The following is a 23,209-nucleotide window of genomic DNA, read 5'->3' as shown; positions in this document are numbered from 1 at the left end:
TCATAGTTCGTTACTTAGGTGATTTTTACAACATTTATTCTTCGTATACACATTCACACTGGACCGCTTTGCCCGCCTTTGCAATAGCTTGTGCTTCTTGTCGAGCACGAGAAGCCTCGATGAAAGCGGCATAAGACCAAGTCAAATCTCTGGCACCTTCTGCTGCTCCATTTTCTCTGGTGATGAGTCAGATCTTTTCACCGGGAGCTGTGAAAGGAATCGAATGTACCTGTTGATCTGTTCGCTCATCCTTCCCTTCTCGGCATACTTCTTCCCAACACCCATATAGCCTTCCGCTACATCCAAAAGGGCCCCCATGGCAGTCTCGAATGAATGTTTTGAGACAGCCGATGCCAACGAGCTCGATGACCAACGTTCATTCTCCTGCAATAAGGCGGTGTCTGAGGTATGGCTCAGGAGGTCAGACCAAAATGGGATGGTCTGGTTCGTCAATGTAATTTCGCCTTGTCGCGAGAAAGAAGTATAAGCGAGGTAGAAGACATGCGCGACAGAAAATGTGCAAATGAACCTGGGTTCGAGTACATCAGTGTCTATTTCTGCCAGAAAGCAGCAACTGGAGACGACTCACCATGGGTGAGCGAGACTAGTACCAATTCCATCGTAGATATCTTCCTTGTACCGTCCCACTGCCCAGCCCTCTGTCCACTTCTTGCCCTCGTTGATCTTGTACAGGCCATCAAACGTCAGGATGTATCGGTGCAGAGTTCCCAGTACGCTCGGCAAAGTGGGCTCGAAGGAGATATCATCCAGGGATGAATAAGGGTACACAGTACCAGTATGGATGACGCATAGAGGAAATGCACAGTCTAGACCTGAACGATCGTAATTTGACGGTGGAGCGACAAGACCACGCGAGGATCGGTTGTAATCGATATGCTCAGGGGAAGAAAAGTTGATGGATGGATGAAAGATAGTCGCTGACCAGTATCCCGTCGAGTGAGCGATCTCATCATCATCCATCCAAAAATCCTTCAAACGTTCTTTGATTCGGTCCGCCATACCGGCGTACCAATTTTTGGCACCTTGATCCCCCAAGTCACCCGCGAGCTTTGATCCAAGTTGAAGTGCTCTGAGCGATACTAACCGAGTGAAGAGATGATGTCCATCTCTATACCCCGCGATCAGTGACGCCTACGAACATCTCTGTGCTTACACCTCTTCCCATAGATCAAAGCCTGATCTCCACCACGCGTTGGCGACTTCTTCAAGATCGTTCTTGATGGTGTTGCCCATCTGTATACCCGTTTGGGGATAGAAAAGATGGTGAATGAGCCACTGCCGGTCTAGATCATTGCCACGACTGTGGAGAAAATTGGCGTATGGTATCATGGACAGAGCTCGAAGTGCAGAACCGTCACTGAGGGTTCAAGTGTCAGGGCACCAAGTACATAGATGGTGACTCACCGCTGAGGCCGTCCCCATGGGCCTTCAAAAGCGGTACCGTCTACACGGTATTTCGGTTCACTCAAACCTCCAGTGATCAGATTACCAGAAGGCGTATTGACCATTTGAATTTCCTGTTGGGACATGATGTAGGCTCGTAGAAAAGGCTCAAAGAGGAGGTTCGGTATGCTGGAATTACGAGACTTGTTGTTAGGAGATTGTGAATAGCCCTGGGATGCCCTGGGAGTGTTACGAATCGCCATTGGATGATAGGTGGATGGAGGAAGAAACGAAGAAGGTAACATCAGGGGCAAAAGGGAAGACATCGTCAGAGCAGAGTCTCGAGTCCAGGTGTACTACGACGTAGGTAGGGTCAGCTGGTTAAGCTCTGCGAAGCTCCGGCGAGCCTCACGAAATAGTCTGGGTTCTCCTTGCTCGGACTGGCGACAACCAGACCGTCACTTGCTCCTGCAGCAGGCCCGATATTTTCCAGTATCTTTGTGAGAGCCAGGTCCTTCTCGCTCTCGATCCATTTGTCGAACGGTGAGCCGGGAGCAGCTGAAGCCATTTGCCAACAGGTAGGGGTCGGGCATTTTCTCTGCTTGATATTGAGCTGAAGAAAGACAGTGAATACTAAGAAGATGATAGCCAACGTCTTCCTCCGTGACGCATCGCGCTCTGAACACGAATCCGTGAGCTCTTTCAATGACGGTGAACAAAAATCAAAGTAGCATACATACCATTCGCGGCGGCCGAAGTCACATGGCTCGGATCAGCCTCTGAGACCTTCTCATTTGCCGACATGATACTATCGCCAGGCTTCCTAGCTGCACTCTGGTCTCGTCTGGGTGCACATACGATCAAGGTGATGTGCCAGCATTTCAGTCTCGACATTCCCAAAAAAGTTCCCGATTAGCCGGACCCAAAACGACGTCATAACCAGAGCAAGAAAGTAGAGTATCACAACTATCCTCGTCTTTCTTCCTCTACTTCACACTCACTACTCTCAACCCATCCTCGACATTAGCTTCACATGAACAGTTTGAGGACTATCGCCAAGAGAAGTATCAGCACGATCCCTGCCCGACGCTTGCCAGCAAACCAATCACCAAACATGTCTTCTGCTCAAGATCCCAAAGGTACGATTCCGCGGGATCCGGCGAAAGCTGATATCCTATAGACTCTCAGACTGTCCCTTCGGAAGAGATCCCTCCTGAGGCTAAGAAGGCTGAACCCGATGCTGGTGAACAGGCGAAGGAGGTGGGTAGGAGTACCTTGGTCGTGGAGCGCCTTACTGATTTTGGCTTTAGATGGAGAAGAAGGGATTGGACACGCTGCCGACCATCACCTGATGGGGCAGAGTAGGATAGCAAGAGGTTGGAATGGAGGTACAGCATGAGAAAATGCATAAGCAGTGGTCTAACGCTTGCATCACACTGTCCTTCCGTGTTTGCTTGTGTTGCCTGGGATCTGACCTACACACTGCTATCCATCTCGATTGCCAGCAGCACAACCGACATCATGCATTATTCAAAACGACCTTGCTAGCTCTTCGACCCAAATCCATCCGCATCCATGACGTCCTCGCCCTCCTCAACGAACAACTTTCGATCCCTTCTCCATGGTCCCCAAGCGTCTCCATACTTTTTGAGCAACCTGCCAAGCTCGGCGCGCTGTTCATTCTGCCGCGCGCAAGTCAGCGAAATTCTTCCACTATCCACGCTTGGGGGCAAAAGATCTCACCATGACTTCAGGCTGCTTATCACCTTTCTTGACCACCCAGACGTTTGTAAACATTTCTCCTAGTTTTGGCTTTGGCAACTTCTCAGCGCGCTTGAATGCCGCGAGAACCTCTGATTTGTGCTTTGCTATGAGCTCATGATCCTCCTTCTCAGTCCACCAGCCCTTTTGGACCAAAAAGTTTCGGAATCGGTGAATGGGGTTGTCTGTGAAAAGTGTTGGCAATGCGATGACGGGACCCCCGGCGTCTTCCACGAGGATGGGGAAACGTGTCACTCACCGACTGTCATCCACTCTTTGACTTCCTCAGCGGGTCTGTACTTGCTCGAATCGTCACTGGTCGAATGATGTCCCACACGGTACGTCATCGCTTCCACAAGCACTCCCTTCTTGTCCTCCACTGCTCTCGCTCTTGCTTCCTGAACAGCTTCGTATACTGCCAAAGCATCGTTTCCATCGACTCGAATCGTGTCGAGACCATATGCCGGTCCTCGAGATGCGATACCGTCCCCGGCGTACTGGTCGATGATAGGCGTGGAGATGGCAAAACTGGGACAGCATTAGGAAACGTCCCCGTTGACCTCCCTTCGCTCACCCATTGTTCCTGCAGAACCAGACACAAGGTCCTCCCAAGACAGAGTTCATTCCCAATGCCGCGTGGAAATCTCCTTCACTGGCAGCCCCATCACCAAAGTAACAAATGACACAATCGCCCTGTCTCGATTCATCCAATTTGATAGCGTATGCAGCACCCGCAGCGTGTGGTAATTGAGTAGCTAGAGGACTGGTGATGGTATGCCAGCCGAGCTCTGGGTCAGAGTAGTGAACTGGCATTTGCCTTCCTTTTGTGCTGTGGTCTTCGACGTTGCCGAAACATTGGGCCATGAGTGATTTGATGGAGAATCCACGAGCGAGTAAAGCACCTTGTTCACGCTGAAACAGAATAGGTCAGAGCAAAACTAGGAGGATCCGGCCTGATGTACTGACATATTGTCCAAAGAATTCGTCGTTTGGCATCATGGCGGCTGACGAAGCAACGGTCGCAGCTTCTTCACCGGCTCCTTGCATGTAAAATGATATCCGTCCCTGTCTCTGAGACTGATACATGATCGTATCGACCGCAGGGACGAGAGTCATGATTCGGTAGCTGAAAGATATGGAAGTTTAGACCTTGGGAATTGACCAACAGAATGCCACTCACATGTGCAAAGCCTGCTCTTTGCTGATTTGAGGCTGGTGACCACCCTTCACGACATGTCCCTCTTCATCTAATACCCTATACGTGGGGATAGTCTTCCCGTCCCATCAGCACAGGATACCGCCTCAGGTCGTTGCACCTACCTTTGCCACTGCATTGAAGAATGACAAGTCTGCAGTCCACCATGACTCGTGTGTCCCTCTTCGCAATGGGCTGCTCATCCTTGTGTACCTCTCCTGTCTCTCAGCTTGACTCCCCCTAACGTAGATCGGTCGACCATCCGGTGCTCTAGGCGGAGGTTGAAATGCGGGAAGAGGTGTAGGTGTAGGAAGAGGAGCAGAAGTCGGTGTCGTCGAGGAGCTTGTAGGTGCTGGTCCGGTGATCTATTCAGAGCGTGTCAGCAAGGGTCGGGATGAATTGATGGATTACTCACCAGGGTCCGGGATGAAGAAGCTACAGGGTATGCGGGCAGCAACTGATCTCTGCATATCCGCCTAGTGACTGTTGAGGCTGTCCTCATGATATCCGTCCGACCACAACGAGACTATACACAAAGAGGGCAGCGACTGTGGATGTATAATGCAACAATGAAAGAGGCCCATCTTGTCCAATGCCTCGGTCTTTACACGCCAAGTTCCGAGCCGGTCCACACCGGCAGACGGAGATTTCTTTTTGATTCCGGCGGCAGCGATAGCGGAGATCTATAAAGCATCTTCCTACATACGGAAGACGAGCAAGATCATGCAGCTTGATACAGCAGGCCCGCTCAGTGTTCATCTTGTGGCTGCTATTCCGACAAGAGACGAGGTTGTCGATCGTGAAGTGATGCACGGCGTACAAAAATCGTGAATATCGTTAAACTGGCATAATGGCGTCATATGATGTACAGCCTGAGAGAGTCCAAAGTCAATCGCCCCTCGTCCACTCTGGGCAGAGCATCCTGATCTGTGATTGGTCAGTGGCTACTTGGAAAACAGGTCGTCCTCTGCAGACGGGACCTCCACCTACCTTATTACCTTTAATGAGGTCCGCCAGGCCACCTTCCACCCCCTTCTCCTTTACCTAATTTCCAACCCCCTAATCCCACCACCATCCCAAAGATCAAGAGGATTAGGATCATGATGACGACCGGATGAAAGACACAGCCTCGTGCTGAACGTCGAACAGAAATGAGAGGCTGTCCTTCAGGATCATCGGACCATCCAGGAATGCCTGGAGTGTCCTCCATTTGACCGGTTCTAGGAAAAGTCGGTGTGACCGGTGAGGATGGATTGGAAGGGATACGAAATACAGGTCTTGATTTCTTCTTCGTCTTCGTGTGACTTGTCGAAGAACCGGAAGGTGATGCGGAATGACATGGATGAGGTCCTGGTGTAAAGGATACAGACATGCTGACGAAACCCGGATCTCGGCGGAGCTTAACAGCTTTATAGGGCTATTTCTCAATAGACGCTCCCAGCTAGTGCTCGTTCGGCCAGACGAGGCTCAAACTGCGAGGTTCGAAGAAGTTACTGTCTGGGGTTTGATGATAAGAAGTTGATTCTCATGTTGAATGGGAGCGAAAGGAAGCCGCGTAACCGATCGTGCTCGGTGGCGGACGCTTAATCTTGGCATTCTTGAGCGTCATTTGCCGTTCTACATGAGCATTGGAGCGGGCCTCAAGACCATTCCAGCCACATGATAGCTACAGAAGTGTATGGCACAGGTACACTAGCTGTTCCATCCGCATCGATTTGCACTTGGAACGTCCCTCCAGGTTGAACATTTTCTACCTCCAAACCGCCACTTTCAGCGGTCCACTGACTCCCGCCATAGGTGATCGTCTCAGCGAGACCAGCGGCACCCTGGGAACCTTGAAGCAGTTTTCCGGTAAGCTTACACGCTCCTTGTAGTCCGGCGAGGTGGAAGATTGTGCTGGGAGCCGTCGTTGAGTTATTCACGCTTTCCCACTCGTTGAAATTGACAAATGCAATCCGGCCGAGCTTTCCAGCATTATAAGCTCCGTACACTATATGATGATCCCCATCAAGACTGTCATCGACCTTAAGTTGAGCGACTTGTGAATCCGTTCCATTACCAATAAGGTCCGCTACGGGGAGGAAAGAGTAGTACCCTGCGCGAGTGGCTGCAGGGTGACCATCAGAAGCTTGAGAAACCCAGTTGGCCTGGTACGATCCGAAAAGGCTTTCCATGTGGACTCTCTTTATTCCGATGGTCATACAGTAGAAGAAGTAGTCGGTCCTCCATATCGCACCAGCGAGACCATTCATGATAGTCTCGTTTCCTGGTCCAGACAAAACATTCACTTCGTCCATGACCAGTGGGATGGACCCGTTCTTGTATGTGGCAAGATACTCGACCCAGGTTCGTTGAGGTGTCATAGTGTAGACCGTGTGAGAATGGTTCATGAGGTGCGCGAGGGAGCCACCGGACACTTGGTAGAAATGAGCAGCAGCCGCGTTGACATTACCGTCACTGTCGACTCCAGCTTGGAAGATGCCTGGAATGTTGATGGGATAATCGAGAGGTTGATCAACATTGGCTCCGATGTCTCCGGCCTGATAGATTGCAGCAGGAGGGCGTATCGTGCCCGTGACGATCTCTGCATAGTTTCTGAACATCTTGGCGTAGCTGTACTCGTCAGCAAGAATTTTGCCCCACAGACGAGGGTCGCTCACCCCTCCGTGGTCAAATTGACATAAGCTCCGTTCACAGCGAACTGCGGTTCATTCCCTAATTCAATCGACATAATCTTATCCCAACCGAGTCCATCAACGATGGCATGAGCCTGCCACTCAATTTGAGTTCTGTTCTTCTCCGGTAGAGGCATCTGAGGGATGTATTTGGCTCCAAGACTATCGAAGGCTTTTGTCAGGGGCCAGAAATTGGGACCAAAGGTCGTGTTCCCAACGTTTGATTTGGCATCGTATGTTGGGTAAGGCACCACTGGCGCTTCTATGTCAGGATTGTATTTGACAAAATCTCTGTGCGTCATCAGTGATCGACCCAGACTTTAGCTCGTGGTTTACACGGACGCTGATGTCCCCCCCACCCTGATGATTGGGATACCGCCAGTGCGGTCAAAGATATTCTTCATCAAGTTGATCGAGTACTGATTTGGTGACGAGTCATTTGGACTACCTAAGAGACGGGCTCAACTGTTGCACGTTGTCTCTATACCTCTGCCGAGAGACTCACTCTGCGCACAATTGGCCAGCGTCGCAAACTCCAACGCCAGATTAGGAAACGATGGGTCGACAATATGAGAGCCTTCGGGCACCGTACATGGAACTTGGACCTGACATCCCGCCGCGAGTCCAAGTAGTGCGGTGGAGAGCACGATCATGATCATTGCGATGATGTCTGCAGTAAAAGACAGGAGATGAAAGGTTTCGCCCACTCTGCGTCATGTTCGTCGTCCCATCTTGTCCTATGCACCCAGTAGCGGAAGGTCGTCTAATAGACCGGTTGCCCGGTCCCGGGCTAATAAGGTGGGGAGATGTCAAGTGGGGCACAGGAAACATCATTGCATTCATTTGGGATGTGTTTCAGCAGTGCGAGATAGCACAAGAGCAGAAATTTTGAGCAGAAAGACCGATGCTTCGCGAGAACTGAAGAGGATCGTCCTCCAATGTCTTACGACCTTGAGACGGTGACCTTCCGCGCCGCCCGCATGGATCAGAGCACCACATGCAAATTAAAGGAGTGAGAGAAAGTATGTAGTGAAAATACTGTGATGATACCCGAAATGGAGAATCATAGACCCCGCCAAAATAGATCTTGTGCTTGATGCGCAGACGCTCGAAAGCCGATGAAGGGTGGAGGATGGCGCGAATGCTACAGTTTAAGAAAGCTGTATATAGAATTCCTGTAGAAGAGGAACAAGTCTGAGCGGGGCATCGACACTCTTCTCTCCTCGTTCTGACTTACGTAGGCGTCGAATGAGCCGCCAGTGTCTGCATTGTAGTCGCTCAATGAGCCAGCGATCAGTCCAGCAATATAAATGATCCCGCCAGACTCCTCGATTCCAATGGGATAAGCATCTATCGGATCGCTTGCTCCGGAATTGTACCACTGTATGGAGAGTTGACCAGTCGATGTGTTCAGAACCCACTTTGAAGCTACGTCAGTCCAGCTTCCTATGGTAGTCTGAAACTCACGACGAAAGCTTCGGCTGTAGAGTCGCCATTGCAATTCACATTGGTACTGGGTGCTTCCCCAACTGTCCCTGGACTCGCGCATTGCGTAATAGAAGCCACGCTGCGTGGTGTGGTGAGTACTCGTCCCATTGCTTTCCAGTCCAATCTCACTCATAAGTCGAACCGAGGCCGGTACCAGTCAAGCCCGCGCATAAGTATGGCGTCCGCGTAAAGTCTGACCTCAAGATACTTTGGGGCTGACTGGTAGTGATATCGATGGAGAACGTTACTGCCCCGCTCACGTCCTGCCAAAATAGGTATCAGCCGAAGGCAGTGAGTGCATGGGCAATGTTGAGGACGTACCGGAGTAGAGAAGTCATATTGACCGTCGTTCTGTACAGTATCCTCAAGCCAGCCAAAAGCGCCGGCAGGAAGAGTATCTCTCTTCTCCCCTGCCTCTCCAAGATATCGTTTTCTTCGAGTCGGATTAGGTCCGCCCTGGCCGGCTGGATACACAAGGACGGGGGTGTTGATCCTACATTCGATCAGCACACACCGCCTAAGACGCTCAAAGTACTGTAGAGGGCTAGGCGAGGCGCGGTACATAAATGACTTACACTTGACTGGACATCCCAGATCTTCGAGCGGTCCTTCGAGGCGAAGGTTTGAGGATTGGTAGTCCTCGCTGCAAACACTCGGCATTGGTAGTACAACCTCGCTCGGTAGGAGTGAAGGGTTGGTCAATACTGGACAAGCCCTTGTCAGACAAATGGCCACCTCTGACTGAGAATGCCGCGAGTTGTGCCGGAAAGAGCAAGAGGGTCAAGAGAGGCAGTAGTGAGAACCGCATTGTAGAGCACGCGGGATAGAGCCAAGTCTAGGATGACTTCCATCAAAGCACATTGTTGAGACAACTTATATATCTTCGACGGAATTGGGCATCAACAGAACAAGCTGCTCGAATCTGAGGGAGGAATCTAAGTTGCGGCGAGGCGTTAAGGCGTGCCTGTCAGTAGACGATATATCTCGACAGTAGGTTAATCGGAGGCATCTTTTCACTGTCTCTCCCATCCGTTGGTCAGTACATCGACCGGACATTGTCAGTGCCTGATATGCCTCCATATCTGCAGGACAAGCTCAAGGCCGTCCGTTAGGTCACAGTCCACTTGCCAGGATCTCCGTTTCAGGGTTTTGCAAGGCGACTTTTGATCTCCACTGTCACATTTCATGCATGCGGCCCCTGCCTGTGGAAGTTTCAGAAGCGTGTGAGCAGTCCGTTCATGCTCATTGCCGTGCTGCACTTTTCCGTGCCTATCCAGGAGGTGTCTCAAGGCGCGGGCTTATCCATCGCAGATACAGAGTCTTTGGCTTGTGGGGCATTGCCCCCGGCAATGTTGAGTCTGAGCCTTTCCACTTTGTCACTTGGACCCTTCAGAGACCCAAATGCGTTCCGTCAACTGTGCTCCACCTTGCGACATCGTCCGTCATGCTTGCAACATCGGATTTACAAGGGACAATGGTCAGGAACACCAGAAACCAACATCCCTCACCAAAATAAAGCAAACACCTCGATTAGCGGGATGCCCCGCCCTCTCTGCTTTCTCACGGTCGATCGCCGCTTGATCGTCAACCCGGGAAAGACACGACGAACGCCGGCGCGGCTTCCATCCATCGTCATACATATCTGTGCTCCTGAGTGAGAGACGACTATGACGTCGAGCGAGATGTTTCGGGCAGAAGATCCGCCTAGGAGAGGACAGGGAATATGTGCTATCCGAGGCAGCTGCGGCAAGACCTCGATACTTGGCGCAGAATTGCCATGTCCAGATGACGGAGACGCCACCGAGGCATGTTTCCCGTGGATGCGGATGGGCCCTCAAAGCTGACTTTTGGAGTAGGTCGATCACGACTTGGCAGATCTCATGAGATCAGTATGTGGACCTTCCTATTCTGTCCGGACGCATGCTTGCTGTACGCGAGACCAAGTGGAAACACTGGGTGATCGACTGAAACAGGCGGCACCGTTGATCGCCTCCTGCCCTGCATGCCATAACAATTTCCGGTCCTTCTACTGCGATTTCACATGTTCGCCTGACCAATCGACATTCTTATCGGTCTCTACAACTCAGAAAACAACGGACGGCAAGCAGGCTGTCAAATCTGTCGAATTTGCAGTTTCTGACGAGTTCAAACGTGGATTCTACGATTCTTGCAAGAGTGTTCAATTTGGCGCAACCAATGGATTTGCGATGGACCTGATTGGTGGAGGAGCCAAGAATCCGGAAGCGTTCCTCAAATACATGGGGGACCTTAGACCAGGCCTAGGATCCCCCTTCCAGATCAACTTCCCAAGTGGCATCGAAACGGGCTTTTCGCGACGGCCGCTGAACTGCTCGGATCCGGAGATCTTCGCCAAGTGCGCATGTGCAGACTGTCCAACAATTTGCCCGACGCTCCCCTACGTCGCTCCTCCAGGCTCAAAGACATGTCACGTTGGCGCTGTCTCCTGCCTGACATTTTCCCTCCTCATCATTTACTCTGTCGCAATCCTTTGCGGTCTGATATTCTACACTTGGAAGCAAGCCGTTCAACATCGCAGGAGGAGGTACGAACGAGTGGCTTTACTTGATCCACCGCATTCTCCGCCAGTTCAAGGCAATGGAAATGGCTTGGACGGACTCGTCGGTCGAGGTGATGACTCTGAATCGGGACCGAGTGGATCAATACATTTCCGCTTGGGAAGAGGTGCAAGTCTTCTCGATCCGATGGATCAATTGCAACCGAAGCAAAATAAAATAAATGCCGTCCTCAGACGATTTTTCTATCGCTTAGGTTTCTTTTGTGCCAAGAGACCGCTCGAGACGTTCACCATTGCCGCTCTCATTGTCGCGGCGTTGAATATCGGCTGGAAGGACTTTACTGTGGAGACAGATCCTGTGAGATTGTGGGTCGCACCGAATAGCGAATCAGCGAGGGAGAAGCATTTCTTCGATGAGGCGTTTGGACCATTCTATAAAGATGAACAGATCTTTGTCACCATGGTGGACGGCAGCTCTGCAGTAAACCACGACACGATCGAATGGTGGCTTGGCGTAGAGAGAGATATCGCGAACTTGAGGACAAGCGATGGTGTCGGATTGGACGATGTCTGTTTTGCGCCTGCTGGAACCGGTACCCCTTGCGTCATTCAATCCATCTCCGCGTGGACAGGTGATGATCTCGGTCAATGGGGAGATGAGTGGCGGGATAGAATAAAGGGATGTGTCGCTGCTCCTGGAGAATGTCTCCCGCCTTTTGGTCAGCCAATCGAAGCGCCCTTCGTCCTCGGTAGCGGTGAGGATGACTGGATGGATAGCAAGGCCCTCATCGCCACCTATGTTGTCAACAACTATAATGATGATCGTGTCAAACCGGTTGAAGCGTGGGAGAGGGTCCTGAGAGAGCATCTCAGCAAAGTGCATCGAGATGGCGTTCGGATCACCTACTCGACCGGCGTGTCCCTTGAGGAGGAAATCAACAAGAGCACCAATACCGATGTCAAGATTGTGGTTCTGTCCTATCTCGTCATGTTCCTCTATGTCTCGCTCACCCTCGGTGGAGGTCTCCCGCCTTCACTCGTGAACACAATTTGGGCATGGATCTGCTACCTGCCAGTACTTCTACATATCACCAGTTCCGATAACCACGAACCACCGCCGAAATTCTCCTTGTCCGTCCTTCCGATCTTCCTTTCGGTCAATTCGAAATTTTCTCTAGGTCTATTTGGCATCGTTATTGTCCTTGTGGCTGTCTCCTCATCGGTCGGTCTATTCTCTCTACTCGGGGTCAGGGTCACCCTTATCATTGCCGAAGTCATCCCGTTCCTCGTCCTCGCAGTCGGTGTCGACAATGTTTTCATTTTGGTCCATGAGCTTGATCGACAAAACGCCTTGCATTCTCAGCCTGACGCTCCACCGCCCGCCGAGAATGACGACGACTCCATACAAGTCAACACGACCTCTATCCCTGCAGAGGAACGAGTGGCTAGAGCCGTCGCAAAGATGGGTCCCTCCATTGCGCTTAGCTCCATCACTGAGACCGTCGCTTTCGCACTGGGCGCACTGGTACCTATGCCCGCTGTCAGGAATTTTGCAATCTACGCTGCTGGCAGTGTCTTCCTAGGCGCCGTCATGCAAGTGACTGTGTTCATCAGTGCTATGAGCTTGGACCTGAAACGAGCGGAGGCCATGCGGATCGATTGTTTCCCATGCGTCCGTCTCAGACCGCCGGTCGGGCTGTACGATGATCAGCCTGCGGCTGGCGAGCGGAGGGAAGGCGTCGTAGCTAAATTCTTTAGGCGCGTTTACGCCCCTATCCTCCTTCAGCGGGAGATCAAGCAACTTGTCTTGGTCCTCTTTGGAGGTCTGAGTCTTACGGCAGTCATCGGAATCCAACATATCAAGTATGGATTAGACCAACGATTGGCTCTCCCTTCCGAGTCGTACCTTGTCCCGTATTTCAACGACCTGGACAAGCACTTTGGTGTTGGTCCGCCAGTCTACTTTGTGGCTGAGAGCGCCCAAGTGACTGACCGCCATGGCCAACAACAGCTTTGCGGAAAATTCACCACCTGCTTAGAGTTATCGGTCGCGAGTTCACTGGAAGCTGAGCGGAAAAGACCCGATTCCAGCTTTATCGCCAATCCACCTGCATCGTGGATCGACGATTTCTTGCAGTGGACGAACCCAGCATTCACCTCATGCTGTCGTGTTCGACGCCGAGATCCCTCTATATTCTGTAGTCCGAAGGAATCGGATCGTGCTTGTCGGTCTTGCTTCGAGGACCAAGACTGGGACTCGACGATGAATGGATTGCCAGAGGGTACTGATTTCATGCGATATCTACAACAATGGCTCATCTCGCCTACCGATTCGGATTGCCCCCTGGGTGGTCAAGCGGCCTACTCGACGGCGGTAAAGCTCTCTCAGAATGGATCGGCAGTTGCTGCTAGCCATTTCAGAACGTTTCATACTCCAGTGAAGACGCAGGACGATTACATCAACGCTCTGTCAGCTGCTCAACGCATCTCTGCCGATATCACGTCTCGGACGGGGGTCCACGTCTTCCCTTACTCCATCTTTTACGTCTTTTTCGACCAGTACGAACACATTGCGTCCATTGCAGTCCAAGTACTGACCTTGGCATCCATCGCCATATTCGCCATCACCTCCGTCCTTTTGGGGTCTTGGCGGACGGGCGCAGTCGTGACTGCTGTTTGCGCATTGGCAGTGTTGGACGTCATGGGCATCATGGGTTTCTGGCATATCTCTCTCAATGCCATTTCGTTGGTCAATTTGGTCATCAGTCTTGGAATCGCCGTCGAATTCTGCAGTCATGTCGCTCGAGCCTTCATGGGTGCAGGAGGTGGAGTTGCCTGGGAGAAGGAAGGTCGGAGGGAAAAGGATGAACGGGCTTTCACCGCATTGGCCGATGTCGGACCATCGGTGAGGTGCCACGATATTCTGTCTGCCCAGTATGACGCTGACTCCGTTCACAGGTGTTCTCCGGTATCACCCTGACCAAGCTTATTGGGATCTCTGTTCTAGCCTTGACCCGATCCAAACTTTTGGAGATCTATTACTTCCGCATGTGGCTTTCGCTCATCCTCTCTGGTGCCTTGCATGGACTTGTCCTCTTACCTGTCGTCCTGAGTTATGTCGGTGGACCAGGGTACAGTCTTGAAGATACGGATGAAGAATGGGTCACAAGTCAAATGCGTAGACCGATGGATTACGAGTATGCTCCATTTGCAGATACGGATTCGGTCATCTCAGAGGAATGAACGGACAACATCACATGTATCGACCACAGATTCTTGATGTATGCATCACATTGGCATATCGTAGCTAAGAGCATCCCTGCTTAAGCCTCGTAGACCCACGAGGAGGAAGCGAGCTTGTACTGGTTGATGCCCTCCCTGAGTGCAGTGTTAGTATTGGCCTCAACATACGCATAGAGCCACACTCGGACTCACTTTCCGAACCAGAGCTCAATCTCAGCCTTGGCGGTCTCGACGGCGTCGGATCCGTGGCAGACGTTCTAGATCAAGTCAGCGCTGGCATTTGAGCAAAGCAACTCACCATTCCGACCTGGAGAGCGTAGTCTCCTCGGATGGTTCCTGAAAGACAAGGTTAGATTCCGCCCGAATCAAATCCATCCAATCAGTCGACTCACCAGGGTTGGAGGCCAAAGGGTTGGTAGCTCCGAGCATGGCACGTCCAGTCTTGACGGCGTCAAGGCCTTCCCAGACCATGCAAACGACGGGGCCGGACATCACTAGCAAAGCGTAAGCTCGACAGTAGAGGCAGGAGAAGAGGACTCACTGTATTCGATGAGTCGGGGGAAGAAGGGCTTGGAGGAGAGGTCTGAGAAGAAGTCAGATATCGCACAAATCATTGCCGAGAACTGACCCTTGTAGTGCTCCTCGAGGTGCTCCTTCGAGGGAGTAGCCAACTTCAAGGCGACGAGCTGAGATCAAGGTCAGATCCGCTTCATGGCGACAAGGTGCTCGATGCAGCCCTCACCTTGAAGCCTCGCTTCTCAAATCGGGCAATGATCTCTCCGACGAGTCTGTTTAACCATTAGCCAGAGTCATCGCGAGGCGAAAACTAGCCAACTCACCCTCGCTGGACGCCGTCAGGCCTGAGGCACGTGCGAGATTAAGGAGGACGTAGGTTAAAGCGAAGAGGGCGAAGAAGCGGACGCAAGGGAGAAGATGGAGGCGAGAGGAGCGGAGGTTGGATGAAGGTGAAGGATCGAAGTCGAGGAAAGGATTGCAGCAAAAGAGGACAGATCAGGGTTAGCATAGGTATTCACAAATCAACATTGGAAAGCCAAAAAAAAAGGAGCAAAGGCTCGATGTCCTTCATTCCGGCCACGAAACGCTACTCACTTGATCATGATGTAGGTCTGCTCGGTAGTAGACATTTTGGCTAGATTTTTGAAGCTGGATAAGCTTGAAAGTAGGTTGTAGTAACTGTGAGAGGTAGGTAGAAGATGGAATGAACCTTTTGCTTTTGGGGACGGAGAGAGAGAAAAAAAAGGAATTTTGGATGGTGTGGCACTTTCTCACGGTAGAGCCCTCCACCGGGTCTTGGGGTTAAGCGTTGTGACCCATACTTTGCCCTGATAGCTTCCAAATCGACGTCGAGCGATTGGCCTGATCTCCTGCAAAATCACACGCGCTGTAGCCCGTACGTGGAACTCAATCACGGAGATCTCCACATTTCACTAGTACTCCCTTACATACGGCCATTCTGTGAGAAGCGGTCCATACCCTCTTCGTTAAGCGTCAGCGACTGACCTCGCACGAGCAGATACCAAACAGCATGAGCTGTCGTCATGCGACCGTCCACTATCTCGAGAAACTTGGATTCAAAGCCTCCCTCCCACACTCACTTGCCCATGAATGACCTGCCAGAGCCATGAGCCATACTTGCCTGCCAGCAGCGCATCCCGTTCCCGCCGCGGCCGATTTCATTCCGCCACACATCCCGCTGATGTCACTTTCTCACGGTCTCACCTCAGCTTCGGCAAACCCTTTCTTGCCGATTTATTAATGTCGATCGAGTGGCGGCGGCTACTTGGGGGATTAGGTGGTCGATTGTTCTTGTGATCTGCATTTGTATACATCTTTCTCCGTACACCATGATATAGTAAGTTGGTCGTTATGATCAAGCGGGTGTCCAGTCGGCTTACTCTCCCTCTCAGCAGTGCTTTGGTCTTCATTCTCGTCCTAGTAGTCATCATCATAGCGACCATAGGTGAGTCACTCGTACCTACCTCCACCTACCGCGGCCCCATCGCATGCTGATCCTTGCCCTCTTTTTCCCACCAAGTTCGCAAGACACTTCTCGCTAGGAGACATCGTCAAGCATTCAGAGCAGGACGAAACCCTGAACCCACACCTGGCTTTTCGGAAGTCGCAAGGGACGTCTCACGTGCATGGCTCGGTGGTCCGCGATCAGTACCTGGTCCTTCGTACAGATACGATCCGCGTCGATCGGGTGACAGTCACTATCCAACCCATCCGGCTGAACGTGCTGGTCCACCCGTCATGAGACAGAGAGATCCCGAAATGGGAGATCCGGACCTCCCTTCGTACTGTGAGGCCAAACGTTATACCCGGCTTTAGGGCGATAAATGCTTATTATAATCTGAATCCAGATGACAACTCCACCTTTCCTCATCCTCCTCCAGCTGTCTATTCGTCACCTATCCAAGCGCGCAGAGATGGAAGAAGCACAACGTCGTTCGCTCCCCCAGTTCACGATGGAGCTGAACCGCCAAAGTACGATCTTGCAATGAGAGAGTAATCAAGTATATCAGCTCCCGGTCATCAATGTAATCAGCAATCGAACCGATTCATCAATCAAATAGACTTGTACCGGGGATCAATTGTATAAGAGTCATACATGAGTCTATGTCAATCCTACGACAATGTAAAGCCACGCATAGAGATCGCTCGGAACGGGACGTGATCACAAGACATAAAACCTGCATCACATTCGTAACTAGTCGTGGCATCAAAACATACGTAGGCGCTCGTTTCCCACGGGCACGCGAGCTCATTTACTGGCGACCAGCGCCAGTAGATCATCCACTTCTTTATCAAATCTGTCCATACGGTCTGCCAATCCCGTCAAACAACCTTTGACCTCGGGATGCACACCCTCCCAGTTGATCTCTTTGCCGTAGAATTTATCTCTCACTTCATCCTCTTTCGCAGGAGGCTGCGTCGGCTTCTTCCTGGACCAATCCCTTGATCTGACATCGATGATAGCCATGAGATTCTTGAGCCCGAAATCGTCCTTGATAGAGACTGGCACGCGAGGTCCCGAGCTAGCCGAAGATAATGAACGGGGGAACACGGCAATGGTGCTGAATGGAGGGGTGGGATGCGTAGATGAAGTGGCCGTCTGAGGTGTTGAAGATCGAGTTCCATCCGTACGAGAAATATCCGGTGGGTGACGTAAATCCTCAGACGAATGGCTGTATAGCCTCTGCGTTTGGTATGACTGTTGAGAATACTGCCGATGCTCGTCATACAGCTGTGACTGGTCACTCTCCGACATGGGCTCAAGAGATGGTTCCCGAGATACGCGTTCTCGCATAGATTCCGCTGCAGCCGAAGGTGTCCCACCAGTCTCCGTCGACAAATCCGACATGATAGAAGCGATAGAAGGTTGTTGACGTTGATGATGTCGAGAAATGATCCGGTTGACTGAAGCAGCTGTATCTTGATAATTGGCTTGACGGGATCCATTTCGCGAATCACTTCGATCCACATGAGATGCTTGAGAAGGATACGAGGCGGAAGAAGGCTGATGATGGGAAGGTCGAGGGGTCATATCGAGATTGGGATCCTCGTTCCACCCGGACCCAGCTTGAGGCTGGGGTGTTGTCGATCGGCTGGATGTCCCTTGCGGCGTCACCCTTCCACTACTGGAGGCGCCACGACCCACAGAGGCAGCCCTATCCTTGCTCTCCCAAGTAGGTGTAGCCCACATCTTGACTTTCGAGATGACTCGAGAAAACTTTTCCTCCAACTTGCCATCCTGACCTTGCGACCGTGCAAGAACATCTCGAAGAATGTCCTCTGATTGTCGAGGAGTGATATCATTGCCCGGTTGCTCCAAAGGCGTACTAGGTGCAGTCACGTAGTTCGACGCGCTCGAGTCCCCATGTCGAACAAGGGCAGGCGGCTGGGTCATCGTAGGACTGGTCGTTTCAGAACCGCCCCATTCTTCCGCAATGAGCTCTGAGATATCGTACGTTTCTCCATTATCATCGATGAAAGAGTATCGGACGACCTCCCCGCCATTCGGTTCGAGCAGTCTTGAAGATCTGAAAGTGCCCTTATCAGGAATGACGACGTCCACGCCTTGATTGGTATTTGAATGTGCGGAGATAAGAGCTCGTTGATTGGCCCGAGAAGCTGCCCTCTGGGCCGCGATGATCTCCTGTGGTGACAGACCAGGTGCTTTCTGCTTCTCCAAGCGAGTATCGTCAGCCATGAGCGGAGTGCGAGGATCCGCGATGGCGTCACTATTGCTTTGAGCTTGATTTGGCGTGCCTCTGGGTCCAACACGTCGAAGGATGAAGACCGGATCAGTGGCGAGAATATCTGATGGTTGCCCGAGGTTCAAGGTCATATCGCGGGATCGTCGACGCTGTTCAGGTGTCGTACGTTCCGCAGGGCGCAATTGCGGAGGAGTCGTGTACGCGTCCAACACCTTGCTCGAAAGCATCAAATGACGTTCTGGGAGATTCATGAGCTCAGGAGAAGCACGATACCGAATAGCTGCACTCACCCTCTCCGTCCTTGACCGAAGTCAAGATGTATTTGACCCTCGCACCATTCCTCCCTCTCGATTTGTCCTCCACATCATCACCTCCATCCACCACGCCTTCTGGAATACCAAACCTCTCCAGACCTTGCTCGATGACCTCTGCGACAGTCACATTCCTCGGAAGGATGAAGAGCTTCTTCCGCAATTCCAATGGCATTGTCGGGTTGGCTTGACGCTCCCGAGCGAGGTTCTTCGGGATGATGGCGTCGCTGATCGGGTCAAAGGCCAGCATGTCAGGTAAATCGCCGCGATTGATCAAGAGTTGAATCGTGAATTTAGCGGATGGAGAACTGAATCTCTCGGGAGATGCTTGACCGTGCGTATTGATGGACAGAGATGGGTTATATCGCTGACTCGGAGCCTGTGGAGTGGGCGGAGTAGCCGTCAGATCAGAAGCGGCGCTCGGTGTTCCAGGTGCACTTGACCAGTTGGCGATTCTGGAGTCAGGAGATGATTCTTGAACAGTCGATAGATGAGTCGAGTAGCTTGAGAATTCACTGGATGGTTCAGGGAACCCTCGCTGACTTCCTGGTCGTCTTCGATTCAGATAAATTTTCACCGTGGAATCGTCCTGGAAATCGTTCATCCCAAGTTTTGCAATTGCGGGGTGATTTGACAGCGAGACTACTGAAGAGATGGAGCTGATGGAAGATCGTTTGATGGTCGGCGTGATGGCCCCAAGTCTCTTAGTCGGATCTGGATCGTCTGCTGACCATCGCTGAACGGCCTCTTGGAAAGCTTCGAGGGGTTTCTCATTTGGCTCCAACTCCATTTCCTCGCCGTTGAATTCTTTGATAGTCAAGAAATAGTTGTCGCAGACCGAAGGATTGGCAGCATGAGGCACACGGAATCTCTGCATGAGCTGTCGAATCAAGTCCGTAGAAGACGTCGTCTCGTTCAACAGGACAGTCTTGAAACTCGCCTCGGATTTGACGTGCTCACCCGCGAACACTCGAATGACATTGAGCATAGGCGGCCCATCGGGATTAGGAGAAATGATGACACTACTTGGTCGAGGTCTGCTCGGAGCGTTAATGGTAGCCGCGAGACGCATCGAAGATTGAGTGACGGCATTGGGATCAGGCTGGCCATTATGAGCCAGAACATCCCCAGAAGGAGACTTGTTGAGGTATTTGCTGGTGTAAGCTTGCTGTAGGGCTTGATCGCGTTCAGCCAATCTTGACCCATGGACTAAATTAGGTCCAGCAGTTGGAGCTCCTCGAACACCAGGCGTAGGCGCCCTATTGCCGACATTGCCTGGTGACTCATCCGATATCATACTTCCAGGAGAAACATCCATCGCACCGCTGACGGTGCTATCTTCAGAATTTCTCGGCTCGCCAGTTGAAGCGGCCTTCTTGTCCTTCTTGTTTCGCGAAAACAGTCCTCCAAGCATACCCTTTGACCTCCGCTTCTCTCCTGTTCCAGATTCCTCTTTCAGGTCCTCCTTACTGCTCTTTCGTTGCTTCTTCGTTTTCTTGCCATTGTCATCCTGCAAACTAGAGAGACTGCCCTGCGATCCCGTAGACACCATGGAAGTGACCGAAGCGATGGATTGGCCACTTGCGTTTCGTGCGCCTTGGGCATTTTGATTGTGTATAGCGCTAGGGAGAAGAGGGCCATTGCCATTTGCGACGGCTGGTGTGGCTGTGATACGCCGTGTCCCATTGGCAGCGGCAGGATCGAGTATAGCGCTACCTGGCGACGAGTTGATACTGGACGTCGAAGGGGATTGTATGCCCCCATAACCTCCAGCGTTGCCTTCGCGCTGTAATCGATCCTGGTTCGGCTGGGCCTGAGCATACGCATTCCTTGAACCTGGCTGAGGGTTTCCCTGCTGCTGCAGGAGGTGTTGTTGTTGCTGTTGTTGCTGTTGTTGCTGTTGTTGCTGTTGTTGCTGCTGCTGCTGCTGCCTGTTCTCGACGACCCTCCTTTGTCCGTTTTGACCGGCTTGGTCTGCCCAAGCAACACCATCATCCGGCTCCATATCCAGCATACTCGAGTTTGCAGCATTCCCAAGAGCCTCTTCTACTCCAGCGTCGTCTCCGTCCTCGTGATGGTCATCATCATATTCTCCGTCCAGGTCCGCCCGATCCACCTGCTCAACATCTTCATCCTCGTCTCCTTCCTCATAGCTTCCATCGCTCTCTTCATCGCTGCTCCAAGTCACTCCAGGATGATCAACGAATGTAGGCTGGCCGAATTGAACTCCCTTCTTTGCAACTGGCCCATTGCCTGATTTCTCCGCCCTCAGGCCTCTGGCCCGTCCGGCGATAGCCCCCTTGAGTCGTTCTCTTCCTTGAACTTCTCCAGCCTGCTTCTCTTGGATGGTAGCCGCTGCCAGATCGACATTGCGATGTTTGTTCAATCTGGCCAGTCGCTCATACGGCGTCTCAATGTTCTCTGCTGGGATGTAGCCCACATCTTCCGTCTTGAGAACGCGCACAAGCCACCAGTAGGAATTTGCATCGTCCAGTAAGAGTAGCGAATCCCCTTTGACGACAGATGCTTGACCTTCCACGGTTGCCAGGAATGTGTGCCTGGGATACAACGATCAGTACGTGGTACTTGCACAAAGTTGCTCAACTCACAACGCGTAGGTCAAGCTAAAATCTATATTCTCATCTGGGATACTCGCGGTTGAGCTCTCATCATCACTGTACATTTCGTCATCGTCCATGCCTTCATTACTCCCATTTTGACCAGCTCCTCGTCCTTGAATCATATTGACTTGATCACTCGATCCATGAACAGAAGTATGTTGCTGATAGTAGACTGCCTGTTGATGTTGTTGTTCATAGAACCGTTGTTGATCAGGGTCCAATTCGGCTTCGAGGTCGGGATCAGATTCTGAATCTGATACGTCTTCCATGATGCTGTGTGAGGGGTAAGAATGATACACTTGAGGTTCAGGAGCGAGAACAGCGGCCATCCTGAACGCGGACGAAGTAAACAGAGAGGCAGAAGTCGTGTAGTCCACAACTCGGCCTCAATTATCCCCTGTCCCCTTTTGATGGATGCAAAGAGGAGGGATTGAAGGGACACCTGAATGCACGCGCGCGCGTGTCCAGGGAGAAGGAGGTCAGACCGCCTTCCTTTGGAAAGTAGAGAGAAAAGCCGTCCGTCCAGCGTCGACTGGTCTATAGTCGTTGTTGTTGTATTAATCGTCCCTCTTCTCGTCGTTGAGCCATAGACGTCGTCCACATCAAGTGATCAGCTGCAATGAAACAAATTTTGTGTCAACACGTCCCACCCCCCGACTTGAGAGAAGAGTGCGGCTTTTTGGGAAGCGGTCAAAGCGCGCGTGAACCCACGTGATTCAGTCGAGTCAGGCCACGTGATTTATCCGCCTCATGTACATTCCGCAAAGCTTTCTGCTTCGGCTCCGAAGGGAATCTGATCTGGAATGGACTCGAATTCAGCAACAATGAGATGAACGCAATCTCCGACATCTGTCTGCAGCCTTTCGTCAAGTCGAGATGAGACACTGCACGCCCTCCGATCCCAATATCACATCAATCCTCCTGTCATGCCGTTCAAGCTGCTGCCACTAACCGAAGAAGACGCTCCAGAATGTGTCTCCGTCTACTTTGCAGCATTTCAGAACCCGCACTCGCTCGCATGTTGGCCTCGTGTCCCCGCTATCAGGTCATTTTGGGAAAAAATGATCTTAGACGAATTACATGAACCTCGTGCTCATTGGGCGAAAGCTGTTGACGAGGAGACTGGGCGGCTGGCAGGATTCATGAAGTGGCAGGCACCAAAAGAAGGCGTAGAGCCAGACACGAGATTACCAGAGTGGCCAGCAGAGGCTGATGGGAGGTTATGTGATGAGACATTTGGCGCTTGGGCCAGACAACATCGAGATCTGATGGGGAGTCGAGGTCATTGGTGTGAGTCTTTATAGCGTCACGACGTGCATTTTCGAAACCGAGCACGACTGAAAAGTTCCCAGACCTCGAGCTCATCGCTGTGCACCCAGACTATCAGGGTCGAGGTGCTGGGTCGCTCATGATGCGTTATGGGACAGAAAGAGCGGATTCGGATCATACCGAAGCGTTTCTCGAAGCCTCTCCAGATGCTGTGGCACTTTATGAAAAGTTTGGATTCAGGGAAGCCAGCAGACTCGACACATTCATCGAGAACGAGAGGGTTGAGGGAGTGTGGTACAGGAATCTGTTCATGATCAGGCCGATACGATCCACATCAGACAAATCATAGATCGATGCATTCCCAAATGACGCTGGACGCTGTAAATATGAAGCGAAGGACCACGGTACATTTTACGTAATCTTGTCTGTGCTCAGGTTGATTCAGTAGTGACGTACTTTGCCTTG

At 51.7% G+C, this 23,209-nt stretch overlaps 10 protein-coding genes across 10 annotated transcripts; 3 read left to right on the top strand and 7 right to left on the bottom strand.

Moving 5' to 3' along the window:
* Positions 1 to 34: 34 nt before the first annotated feature.
* Positions 35 to 1,972, bottom strand: BD324DRAFT_578433 (Six-hairpin glycosidase-like protein; the record flags this gene model as incomplete). Its single annotated transcript, XM_022013323.1, has 6 exons — positions 35 to 176; positions 230 to 529; positions 590 to 1,129; positions 1,175 to 1,378; positions 1,426 to 1,760; positions 1,817 to 1,972. The coding sequence occupies 6 exons, from the start codon at positions 1,970 to 1,972 to the stop codon at positions 35 to 37; spliced, it is 1,677 nt and encodes a 558-aa protein (XP_021871832.1).
* A 407-nt stretch (positions 1,973 to 2,379) lies between these two features.
* Positions 2,380 to 2,848, bottom strand: BD324DRAFT_623516 (hypothetical protein). The gene has a single exon (XM_022015594.1). The coding sequence runs from the start codon at positions 2,811 to 2,813 to the stop codon at positions 2,589 to 2,591; it is 225 nt and encodes a 74-aa protein (XP_021871831.1). The 5' UTR covers positions 2,814 to 2,848; the 3' UTR covers positions 2,380 to 2,588.
* On the bottom strand, positions 2,849 to 4,961 carry BD324DRAFT_623513 (Thiamin diphosphate-binding protein). Its single transcript, XM_022015593.1, has 8 exons — positions 4,776 to 4,961; positions 4,486 to 4,725; positions 4,346 to 4,437; positions 4,132 to 4,291; positions 3,740 to 4,077; positions 3,425 to 3,693; positions 3,148 to 3,350; positions 2,849 to 3,086 (listed from the first exon to the last, which is right to left on the bottom strand). The coding sequence occupies exons 1-8, from the start codon at positions 4,860 to 4,862 to the stop codon at positions 2,949 to 2,951; spliced, it is 1,527 nt and encodes a 508-aa protein (XP_021871830.1). The 5' UTR covers positions 4,863 to 4,961; the 3' UTR covers positions 2,849 to 2,948.
* Positions 4,962 to 5,947: 986 nt separating this feature from the next.
* BD324DRAFT_623509 (hypothetical protein) lies at positions 5,948 to 7,803 on the bottom strand. The gene is made up of 4 exons (XM_022015592.1): positions 7,541 to 7,803; positions 7,378 to 7,483; positions 7,021 to 7,326; positions 5,948 to 6,973 (listed from the first exon to the last, which is right to left on the bottom strand). The coding sequence occupies exons 1-4, from the start codon at positions 7,692 to 7,694 to the stop codon at positions 6,001 to 6,003; spliced, it is 1,539 nt and encodes a 512-aa protein (XP_021871829.1). The 5' UTR covers positions 7,695 to 7,803; the 3' UTR covers positions 5,948 to 6,000.
* A 99-nt stretch (positions 7,804 to 7,902) lies between these two features.
* Positions 7,903 to 9,416, bottom strand: BD324DRAFT_623508 (hypothetical protein). The gene is made up of 6 exons (XM_022015591.1): positions 9,099 to 9,416; positions 8,845 to 9,016; positions 8,653 to 8,786; positions 8,503 to 8,602; positions 8,273 to 8,455; positions 7,903 to 8,210 (listed from the first exon to the last, which is right to left on the bottom strand). The coding sequence occupies exons 1-6, from the start codon at positions 9,329 to 9,331 to the stop codon at positions 8,187 to 8,189; spliced, it is 846 nt and encodes a 281-aa protein (XP_021871828.1). The 5' UTR covers positions 9,332 to 9,416; the 3' UTR covers positions 7,903 to 8,186.
* Positions 9,417 to 10,068: 652 nt separating this feature from the next.
* On the top strand, positions 10,069 to 14,319 carry BD324DRAFT_623504 (vacuolar membrane protein). Its single transcript, XM_022015590.1, has 3 exons — positions 10,069 to 10,328; positions 10,380 to 13,964; positions 14,018 to 14,319. Exons 1-3 carry the CDS (start codon positions 10,191 to 10,193, stop codon positions 14,300 to 14,302), a joined length of 4,008 nt encoding a protein of 1,335 aa, XP_021871827.1. The 5' UTR covers positions 10,069 to 10,190; the 3' UTR covers positions 14,303 to 14,319.
* Position 14,320: 1 nt separating this feature from the next.
* BD324DRAFT_623501 (putative nucleoside-diphosphate kinase) lies at positions 14,321 to 15,532 on the bottom strand. Its single transcript, XM_022015589.1, has 9 exons — positions 15,413 to 15,532; positions 15,142 to 15,162; positions 15,045 to 15,090; positions 14,931 to 14,988; positions 14,844 to 14,885; positions 14,695 to 14,796; positions 14,601 to 14,638; positions 14,495 to 14,559; positions 14,321 to 14,437 (listed from the first exon to the last, which is right to left on the bottom strand). The coding sequence occupies exons 1-9, from the start codon at positions 15,445 to 15,447 to the stop codon at positions 14,383 to 14,385; spliced, it is 462 nt and encodes a 153-aa protein (XP_021871826.1). The 5' UTR covers positions 15,448 to 15,532; the 3' UTR covers positions 14,321 to 14,382.
* Positions 15,533 to 16,189: 657 nt separating this feature from the next.
* On the top strand, positions 16,190 to 16,835 carry BD324DRAFT_650383 (hypothetical protein; the record flags this gene model as incomplete). Its single annotated transcript, XM_022018138.1, has 3 exons — positions 16,190 to 16,283; positions 16,359 to 16,625; positions 16,687 to 16,835. The coding sequence occupies 3 exons, from the start codon at positions 16,190 to 16,192 to the stop codon at positions 16,833 to 16,835; spliced, it is 510 nt and encodes a 169-aa protein (XP_021871825.1).
* Positions 16,836 to 17,087: 252 nt separating this feature from the next.
* On the bottom strand, positions 17,088 to 21,804 carry BD324DRAFT_650382 (hypothetical protein; the record flags this gene model as incomplete). Its single annotated transcript, XM_022018137.1, has 3 exons — positions 17,088 to 18,781; positions 18,834 to 21,412; positions 21,464 to 21,804. 3 exons carry the CDS (start codon positions 21,802 to 21,804, stop codon positions 17,088 to 17,090), a joined length of 4,614 nt encoding a protein of 1,537 aa, XP_021871824.1.
* A 467-nt stretch (positions 21,805 to 22,271) lies between these two features.
* On the top strand, positions 22,272 to 23,197 carry BD324DRAFT_623492 (acyl-CoA N-acyltransferase). Its single transcript, XM_022015588.1, has 2 exons — positions 22,272 to 22,765; positions 22,828 to 23,197. The coding sequence occupies exons 1-2, from the start codon at positions 22,402 to 22,404 to the stop codon at positions 23,091 to 23,093; spliced, it is 630 nt and encodes a 209-aa protein (XP_021871823.1). The 5' UTR covers positions 22,272 to 22,401; the 3' UTR covers positions 23,094 to 23,197.
* The last annotated feature ends 12 nt before the right edge of the window (positions 23,198 to 23,209 follow it).

Source organism: Kockovaella imperatae (genome assembly GCF_002102565.1).
Source record: "Kockovaella imperatae strain NRRL Y-17943 chromosome Unknown BD324scaffold_5, whole genome shotgun sequence".
Lineage (NCBI taxonomy): Eukaryota > Fungi > Basidiomycota > Tremellomycetes > Tremellales > Cuniculitremaceae > Kockovaella > Kockovaella imperatae.
Note: the sequence above shows the minus strand (reverse complement) of the source record. Positions and strands in the feature narration are given on the sequence as shown.

Coding starts and splice junctions, on each gene's coding strand:
- BD324DRAFT_623492 (XM_022015588.1), top strand. CDS start 22,402: ATGCCGTTCAAGCTGCTGCCACTAACCGAAGAAGACGCTCCAGAATGT. Junction 22,766..22,827: donor GGGGAGTCGAGGTCATTGGT/GTGAGTCTTTAT, acceptor AAAAGTTCCCAG/ACCTCGAGCTCATCGCTGTG.
- BD324DRAFT_623508 (XM_022015591.1), bottom strand. CDS start 9,331: ATGCGGTTCTCACTACTGCCTCTCTTGACCCTCTTGCTCTTTCCGGCA. Junction 9,017..9,098: donor TCTGGGATGTCCAGTCAAGT/GTAAGTCATTTA, acceptor GATCGAATGTAG/GATCAACACCCCCGTCCTTG. Junction 8,456..8,502: donor CTACAGCCGAAGCTTTCGTC/GTGAGTTTCAGA, acceptor GTAGCTTCAAAG/TGGGTTCTGAACACATCGAC.
- BD324DRAFT_623504 (XM_022015590.1), top strand. CDS start 10,191: ATGACGTCGAGCGAGATGTTTCGGGCAGAAGATCCGCCTAGGAGAGGA. Junction 10,329..10,379: donor ATGACGGAGACGCCACCGAG/GCATGTTTCCCG, acceptor CTTTTGGAGTAG/GTCGATCACGACTTGGCAGA. Junction 13,965..14,017: donor TGGCCGATGTCGGACCATCG/GTGAGGTGCCAC, acceptor CTCCGTTCACAG/GTGTTCTCCGGTATCACCCT.
- BD324DRAFT_623501 (XM_022015589.1), bottom strand. CDS start 15,447: ATGTCTACTACCGAGCAGACCTACATCATGATCAA. Junction 15,091..15,141: donor CCTGACGGCGTCCAGCGAGG/GTGAGTTGGCTA, acceptor ATGGTTAAACAG/ACTCGTCGGAGAGATCATTG. Junction 14,438..14,494: donor ATTGAGCTCTGGTTCGGAAA/GTGAGTCCGAGT, acceptor CACTGCACTCAG/GGAGGGCATCAACCAGTACA.
- BD324DRAFT_623509 (XM_022015592.1), bottom strand. CDS start 7,694: ATGATCATGATCGTGCTCTCCACCGCACTACTTGGACTCGCGGCGGGA. Junction 7,484..7,540: donor GCTGGCCAATTGTGCGCAGA/GTGAGTCTCTCG, acceptor CCCGTCTCTTAG/GTAGTCCAAATGACTCGTCA. Junction 6,974..7,020: donor GTCAATTTGACCACGGAGGG/GTGAGCGACCCT, acceptor TGACGAGTACAG/CTACGCCAAGATGTTCAGAA.
- BD324DRAFT_623516 (XM_022015594.1), bottom strand. CDS start 2,813: ATGCATTTTCTCATGCTGTACCTCCATTCCAACCTCTTGCTATCCTAC.
- BD324DRAFT_623513 (XM_022015593.1), bottom strand. CDS start 4,862: ATGAGGACAGCCTCAACAGTCACTAGGCGGATATGCAGAGATCAGTTG. Junction 4,438..4,485: donor TCTTCAATGCAGTGGCAAAG/GTAGGTGCAACG, acceptor TGGGACGGGAAG/ACTATCCCCACGTATAGGGT. Junction 3,087..3,147: donor ATAAGCAGCCTGAAGTCATG/GTGAGATCTTTT, acceptor TGCGCGCGGCAG/AATGAACAGCGCGCCGAGCT.